The sequence below is a fragment of the Eupeodes corollae genome, chromosome 1, assembly GCF_945859685.1.
Source record: "Eupeodes corollae chromosome 1, idEupCoro1.1, whole genome shotgun sequence".
NCBI lineage: Eukaryota > Metazoa > Arthropoda > Insecta > Diptera > Syrphidae > Eupeodes > Eupeodes corollae.
Window position 1 is genome coordinate 131,170,140 of NC_079147.1, and position 8,556 is coordinate 131,178,695.

General features: G+C 32.5%; 1 protein-coding gene across 1 annotated transcript; it reads left to right on the forward strand.

Annotated features, from left to right (window-relative positions):
* Positions 1 to 3,622: 3,622 nt before the first annotated feature.
* LOC129939844 (uncharacterized) lies at positions 3,623 to 5,940 on the forward strand. The gene is made up of 2 exons (XM_056048011.1): positions 3,623 to 3,768; positions 3,827 to 5,940. The coding sequence occupies exon 2, from the start codon at positions 3,836 to 3,838 to the stop codon at positions 5,594 to 5,596; it is 1,761 nt and encodes a 586-aa protein (XP_055903986.1). The 5' UTR covers positions 3,623 to 3,768; positions 3,827 to 3,835; the 3' UTR covers positions 5,597 to 5,940.
* Positions 5,941 to 8,556: the final 2,616 nt, after the last annotated feature.

An 8,556-nucleotide genomic window follows, 5' to 3' on the forward strand; every position in this document is an offset into this window, starting at 1 on the left:
TATCTCTTCTGGTTTTGAGCTATGGACAACGAGAAAAACGTCGCGAACGTACGATCGTACGAACGTACGTACACACGAACGCACAGACATCTTTCTAAAAATCTTTTATTTCGACTCGACAAAATTTTCAATTTGACAAATCGGACCCATTACAATAACTTTCTATGGGAAGTTAAAATTAGAAAACACAGAAACCAAATCATCTGTACATTCACTTGCCCCTACTTGCCCACACAAGCGACTTCTTCTTTTCTCCTTACCGGACACCTAACAATCGACATTACAAAAAAAAATAAACAAAAAAAACCCAACATTATCACCTCTTTATTCTTTTACGCACCAAAACGCGTATAAAAAAAAAGATATACCTACATTTGTTTGCAACGGATCAAACTTTGTTTTTGTATTCGTTGGCAAACAAAATGACAAATGAGAAGAGAAAAGTTTCTAAAAACGAAAAAAAAATATGCAAGGCAAAAAGAGCTTTCTCAGCTTTATTTCTAAAAGCTCTTGTCTGTTAAGGCTTGTCTGTTAAGAGAAAAAAATGTTTCATTTTTTCCTGCTGGGATGAGACATCTGTATAAATTTATTATCTGTGCTAAAAGTAGAGAGAGAGAGAGATAAAGGTATATAATCTGGAGACTTTTTACTATAACTTTTTGAAAGTGCTGCTGAAATAAATAAAAAAAAAAAATAAAAGCAAAAAAATGCTAACAAATCTGAAAAAAGTAATATAGTAACAAAACTTAAAAATACATTTTTTAACATTGTGCAGACGAAGATACTTTAACAAATCAGCTAAAGAAGCCAACAAAAAATTGATTGTTTGTAAACAAATTAATCCATTCTTTGTTATTCATTTGAGATTTAAAATTGTAGAAACAATTTGTTTTTTTTTTTTTTAATATTGTTAGTTTGACAAATAAACAGTTTCAAGCAAGAGTTGTTCCTAAATCAACCTAGTAAATCCCAAAAAAAAATCCTAAAAATTAAATTTAGATAATTTTTGTTTACCATAACAAGAGACTAAAGGGCCTTGCACATAAGAGCGATCAACATATGAACAAATGGGCGAACAAACGTGATTTTACACATTTAAAAAAGTCAATTTCAAACAAAAACACATTTAAATTATAAGAAACCAATTGACACTAATGTTAGGATTATAAAATTTGCATTTAGTTCCCTTAAACAAGAACATTTTGTGAAAACAATTTGGTAGTAACGAGTTACTGTGCAACTATTCGCGTTCCACGTACCATCCACACTGCCTTGAATAAATTGTTCACTCGCAACTTAACCTCAAAATTATACCACTTTTGTTTGTTTTTTTTTTTGTGTGAAAGATCATAGCTGAGGAAAATATGGCCAGCTTCTCTTTAGAAGAAATTAAATCTTTCCGAAGAGCCAAGTAGATTAGTTTAGGGTAGTAGGGCACATGCAACTATTTTGAAACCAAATAGTTCGATCGTAAGTTGCCCAAACATCGCACATAAGCAACTCCGAAAGTAATGAACGAAATAAAAAAATACACAGGAAACATTTATTCACTTTTTCTATCTTATATACACATAAAATATAGTTTCAAATGTATCCTATTCTTTTGCTTATGAAAGAAAAGAGTACATATACTGTTAAAAAAACGTATGGGAAGGATATATTAGGCTAGGCGCGCACATGCAACTTTTTTTAACCAAATAGTTCAAGTGTTAGTTGCGCACATAAGCTACTCTGAAAGTAATCAACGAAATAAACCAATACACAATAAACATAAACTAATTTTTTTTCTCTCTTGCACTTACAGAAAATGATTCAAAGATTTAGTTGAATGTCCGCGCAGTTACCAACAATTCCTTGTGACACAAACTAAGGAATTGATTTGAGGTGATCGTCCAGTTTGTATCAAAACACAAACTAAAAAGTTTCTCGAATGGGCGACTGAATTCTTTCTGCATGTGTGCGGACTCTCATATAAGTCTAAAGTGCTCAGTTTAAACCAGACAGTTTCGAAACTAAAAGTTGCATGTTCAATTTTTTGGAATGTTCTTGGTTAAGCCTGTTCTGAATTTTATAGAGTTAGTTTTTCACACTTTCACACTTATCTTTTCGATGCAATTTGTCAATTTGGTGGTTGGACATTTCAAACTACGTTTTGACGTCTACCGCTACGTCTGCATTAACTACCTCATTTATGTTCCCGATGTAACAAATGTAGTAAATAAAAAAAAATCGCATTTCTGCCATCTCTGCTTGTGACTAGAGATGGCAGAGTAGATTACGTCAGGTAATCTACTCGGTAAACTACGTGTAGTTAATTGGATAAACTACACGTTTGATTTGTTTCATTTACTACCCTACATTTGTTGCGCGTGCTACCTTCACAAAAAACGTTAAATTTCAAAAAGAATTTAAAAAAAAACGAGTGAATAAGTAACGACTAACGAGTGAAAAACACTGAACTATACATTAAAACCAAATATCTTGCGTAAATGAAATAAATCCAGTAATTCGAAGTTTTATGAAAGGAAAATGCAAATTTAATAATCATCTGTTTTATTTTTGTCGTTTATTTTAAGAGTATAGTGTATCCGAAGACGAGAGTTAGTTTTTCACACTTACACAATTATCTTTTAGATGCAATTCGTCAATTTGGTGGTTGAATGGACATTTCAAACTACGTTTTGACGTCTACCGCTACATCTGCTACATTTAACTACGTTAACTACATTTAATTACATTAACTACCTCATTTATGTAGCAGACGTAACAAATGTAGTAAATCAAAAAAAATCGCATTTCTGCCATCTCTGCTTGTGACACAAACTAAGGAATTGTTTTGAGGTGATCGTCTAGAAACTAAAAAGTTGCTCGTATAGTCGACAAAATGGTTTTTGCGTGTGCGCGGACTCACATATAAGTCTATAGTGCTCAGTTTAGAAACCAAACACTTTCGAAAATAAAAGTTGCATGTGCGCCCCTAACCTTAAGTTCCTCTTTAATCAAATTAAGAAGACATGCAAAAATATTGGTGGAACCGGGTAGGATAACTTTTATGCTGGTTAAATAACAAACAAATCTCCTTTTTTGTGACGATCCATATTGAGTGGATGCACATGTAAATATTTTTTATTTTTTTTTTCAGAAGACGCTTTTTACGAAACAAACTATCATTATTTTTCAAATCAAAATAAATTTGAAGTATAGCAAAGTGAGGCATCGTGAAACCTCATACTTCAGATCCCATACATATATAAAATATCCTCACATTTTTAACAAGTAATTTAATTCTACTCAACTTTTTTCTCTGATTACACATCCATGGGTCAAATTGACATTTCGATGTAAAAGAAAAGTCAAAAACGAACATCCACAGTTCATAGTTCGTAGCTCATGTGCAAGATTCTTAACACCAAATCGAAGATAATTGAACAAAAAAATACCAAAATAATGTTCCAGTGTGAAAGAACCTTACACAATTTTCTTTCTATGTACGCCATCTGTATGTTCAGAGCTTAACTAATTATCAAACTGCCATACCATTTCGCTTTCGCTTATCGAATTAAATTCGCCTTACTTAAAATGCTGTTATTTTCAAATGTGTCAAGTAACTGTTATCATAATTTTCAAGCGTCTCCTAAATAAAGTTCTAAAATAAAACAAGAATAAAAGAGCAAGGGAAATATTGTAATTAAACATTAGAATTAAACTAAAATATACTCAATAACCAAACTCAACGTATATTAAAAGTTTAAACCATTTCTTAAACAAGTGAGTTAGCAGTGCTATTTGTTGAAAATAATATATAATTTCGGATATTTTTTTCAAGGTGTAAACAATGGAGAACATATCGAAAATGGCAATTGATGACAGCTCTTCCTCAATGTACTTTTCTTTTAATAATACGACTGCATATAAAATGCAATTGGAAGTCGCCAATGACAATTCAATTCCCGCTAACGATGAAAATGAATGTGATCAAAATGACACGCTGGAAGCCGATGATGCAAATCAACCCATAGAACAAGTGCAAACAGTAAAGAAGCTATCATTTGGCGTATCCCCTGCCAAAGCCATTCCTAAAAATATTCTTAAGGCGTATAACGTTCTTTCATCGACTCCAACTAAAGCACAGTTGCTTAGAAGTGTCGAATTTAATAGAGGATCGGCTGCTGTAGATGTCGATGACCTGGGGTTAGCGTTCTTAGAAGCCCCTCAGGAATCCATCAAATCCGTTTTAACCGAAGAGAAAGAAAATCAACCTCAAGAATCCCAAGAAATAGTATTTTCAGAGACTTCTTCAGAAATAGTGGTATCTGTGATTGAAAAGACGCAGGAAGAAGAGAAACCAGTCAAAAAGGTGGGTTTTTCTAATTTGCCCATTTTGAAGAACTCAGGAAATTCTAATATACAAGGAGGCACTCCTAATGTCCGTCGATCTTTTGCAAGACATGAGCCAGATCTTGCCAGAAATCGTCCTTCGAGAATTAACAAGAGAGTATCTATCGCTCAAAATACTCGTAATTTAGCACATTTTCAGTCCAGCGCGGATGAAATTCCTAAGATGCTTAGCTCAATTCTCAAAATTTCCAAAGGATTACCGAAAAAAAGACAATCAATTACTAATATTGATAATCCTTTCAATTTACTGGGAAGGGCCACTAGGATGTCGATTGTTAAAACCACGCTAAATAGCCCAGCACGAAAGGTTTCACGCAAGTCAATGAATTCAGTTCAAATTGGAAAAATCAGTACCAGTATCTGCAACCTTCCAGTAAACAAAGCTAAAAGCATTGGTCGTTCTTCTCCTCCCAAAAGGGTTATTCCGACAAATATAAGAAAAAGTATGATTCCTTCTAATGCGACCAGTCCAAAGAAAGCGACGATCGTTCCCTCAAATGCACGTAAAAGCATGATTGCTTCTAGGTCTTCAACTTGGCTCCAAAATCCCAGAAAAAGTATGTCGACAAAGACATCTAACGTATCCATATCGGGGCCACCAAAAAACCAGACCACAAGTGGTGGTTCAAAGGATGACTTTACTTGCGAATTTTGCTCAAGAAAGTTCTTTGTCTTGTCCCTATTCGAAACGCACAAGAGAACTCACAACAAAATTCCCTCCTCCACAAAGACTTCTGCCGCCTTCGACAATAAGTGTCGCTATTGTGACAAGAAGTTTGCCATTGCTAAGGCACTTGCAAATCATCTTATTCAAAATTGTACTAAAATTCCGCCAGGTGATAAAAAAAAGCTCCTCTTTCCAACTGATCAGCCAATTGCCACTCATTCTAAAGCAAAACTACCATCCAAATTATTGTCAAACGCTTCTAGCTGTGATTCGTTCCCGAGCTCAACACAACTATCTCGAAGCCAGTTAAATGCCAAGAAATTAACCGATGGCAACATATCTATGGCCCCTCAATCATCGAACAATAAATTGAAAAAAAAACTGGCTCACTCGGGAGTCTATTGTACACCCAACAAGCAAATCATGTGTCACATCTGTAAGACGAGCTTCAGTAATATTTTAGCTTTCACTGAACATAAAAAAACACATTCGAATGCAGCGAATGCAGTTGGTGATAGCGATGGCGCTTAAGAGACGGAATCAGTAAATACTAATGTTCGAGGTTAAAACGATGACAAATCTGAGCAGCAAAATTTTGACGTAGATTGATTTGCCTTGAAATAAAGCTACATTCTGACAAAAGTTGTAAGCAAATTTATTATAAAATTATATTTTGTATTTATTTTTATTTAAACAAAATACAGTAGCAACCATTGAGCAAGAATAGAGCTTGGATTCTAAAATATCTTTGCTCGTACATCCCACATTTTAAAAATAAAAAGAAACTATAATGTAATATGTATATTAGATGTAGAATATATGTAGCTTTTTGACGATTATTTAATTAATATTGGAATATACGCTTATAAATATGAAAACACATAACACTTTGTATTTATTTAAACATGTTTTATTGTCTGATTATGAAAACAAAACGGGGAGAAAGATATTTGAAATTAGTTGTAGTTCTTGTCCGTGGGTCTGTAACTAGTATATACAATTCGAACAATTACTGGAATGATTTTTTCCGACTTTAAATACAAAATTGTTGAACTATAACTATGAGAAAAAATCTGAAAAGTATTTCGTACGATTTTGCATTGAAAAAATAATAGAGACAAAGTAAAAATTGTATTGTATTTTTGTAAAGGAATTACTTAAGGGTTAACATTTTTGTTAATTCTTAAATATGATCTTTATACCTTTATTTTTGGCAACGGAATTACATCTTACACCATCGAATGTTTGTACTCTTCCTATACACTTTTAAGTATATTAAAAGTGGCAGGAAAAGATTGTTTCTATTATTTTTTCCAACACCGTATTATGCAAATGGCATATCGAAGGTTCGTCTCAGCATCAAAGACAATATTTGAATCATTTCGCGATAAAAATGTTTGCATTTTTTTATAATAATTCCTGTTTTGTAATAATAAAATTATTTCTAATTATTATATTTCTTTCGACTCAATGTAATTATAATTAACAAATCGCTCTGTGATCTAAACATTGGTGTGAGTATTGTCAGAACATTTGAAATTAACAATAGGCCATGGAAAAAATAAAGATTCGATAAACTAGGCAAAAAACCAACGACATAGACCAAAAAAACCATCTGGACCCGAGCCGATCCAAAACCGACAGTATGTGGAAAAACTGAGGTGGCTCGGTTTGGCTCTCTCTATGTAACCATTCTAGGCCACATTTTTCTGTTTACAAGTTTCGTAATAAGATATTTTCCAAGCAAATGGATAAAAATGTTATATTATTTATTTTATAACAACCTCAAAATGAAAATATGTCCAATTGGCTGGTCGATTGTGTATGCATTATTAAGGATTTTAGGTTTTGGTCTAATATTCTCGTTTTTAGACCGTAATCTTTGAATAGTAAATTCAAGAAAAAAGTTTTCCAGCTAAACTTTGAACGTAAGAGCAACAATAATAAGTGATTTTAACTTTAGTTTCTCAGTCGGTTTTGTTAAATAACAACAACTAGGACTTAGTTTTCAATAAGTTTTAACATAGCGGAACAACACAATCTTACTAGCTCATTAAAAGGGTTTTTTATTTCGGAATAAGTCAAATGTTGATGAAAACTGGTAAAGATGATGATTGACATCATTATTAAGAAAATATGAAAAATCCTAATTATTTAGTTATTCAAGTGCGACCAAATTTATTTTATTACTTTACGCTTCATGGCTTATTGCTTGAAATTCAAATTTAAAATTTTGAGGTTCTAGACATCTACTTTTCTTATTGTATTTTTATTGGTATATTTATTCATATGGATCAATGTTAATTAAATACAAAAATAACATGGTATTTTTAATCTTGAGTTTAATCCAACAAATTTCAAAATTTTAGCACTCCCTTTATGTTCAATAATCAATATGTGAGGGCTAACAAGCTGAAATAAGAAAGATAAGAAATAATTAATTAGTGGCGCTCATTTGGTAGTTATTTCACTTCTGATACGTCAATTCCTATACAAATCTTTGCAGTGGAATTATAATTATAAATTGAGTTTAAAATAAATTAAAGCATAGAATTCTTGATTATTTTGTCTCCAAAGGACGCACAATTTAAAAAAGAAAACCAAACTACAAAGTATTTAAGTAATACAGTAGAGCTTAATAGCTTGGGTCCTCGAGAACCTCTTTCAGAAAATAGTATGGAATATGGATCGATCTTACATTACGTTATGTACAGAGTAGAGACACAGCACCTTGAGCGACTAGCGGATATAAGGTGATAACAACACAAGAAATTAATACAAGGAGAAAGAACAACATACAAAAAGAACACATGCTAACACACGGTAGGTTTCGATATGGCACTCCATCTGTCTGGTAACCTCGCACACTGATGCTTGATTTCGGTGATCGATGGGAACCGATGCTTTATCAGTAAAGATCCCGTTTCTGGATCGATCCTAAATACTTGAATACGAAGAAGAAATAAAAACAAAATATAAATACTCGTACATAACATAACATGCTTCATCATTTCAGGAATCTATCCATTTCCACAAAAACATCTTCAATTTTTAAATTTATAGTTGAGCTTCCCCAAAAATGGTGAGTAATTCATGTTTTTATGATATGATATTTAAAGAAAAATAATTTGAATCTATTTTGCTCATAATTGTTTAAATTTAAATAAAATTAGAAACTAAACAAGGGCTTACAGCCTACATAGAAATATTGTTCTTTCTATTTTAAAATACATTCAGTTTTACTCAAACATTTGATTTGTTATTAAAACATGGGCCTTAAACTAATCAAATTGTTTTAGACGCTCGTTAGAATAGTATAACCATTTTGTCCACAAACATACAAATGGTTCAAAACAAACGCATGCGCCCTTCCCCTATCTTTACTATGATAATGTCACTACTGACAACAACTTTATAAGGATACATACCCAATTCGTTTTCAACCCTTGAAAAAAATGCCACCCAGGAAACAACGCCCCAGTACAATAACA

Coding starts and splice junctions, on each gene's coding strand:
- LOC129939844 (XM_056048011.1), top strand. CDS start 3,836: ATGGAGAACATATCGAAAATGGCAATTGATGACAGCTCTTCCTCAATG.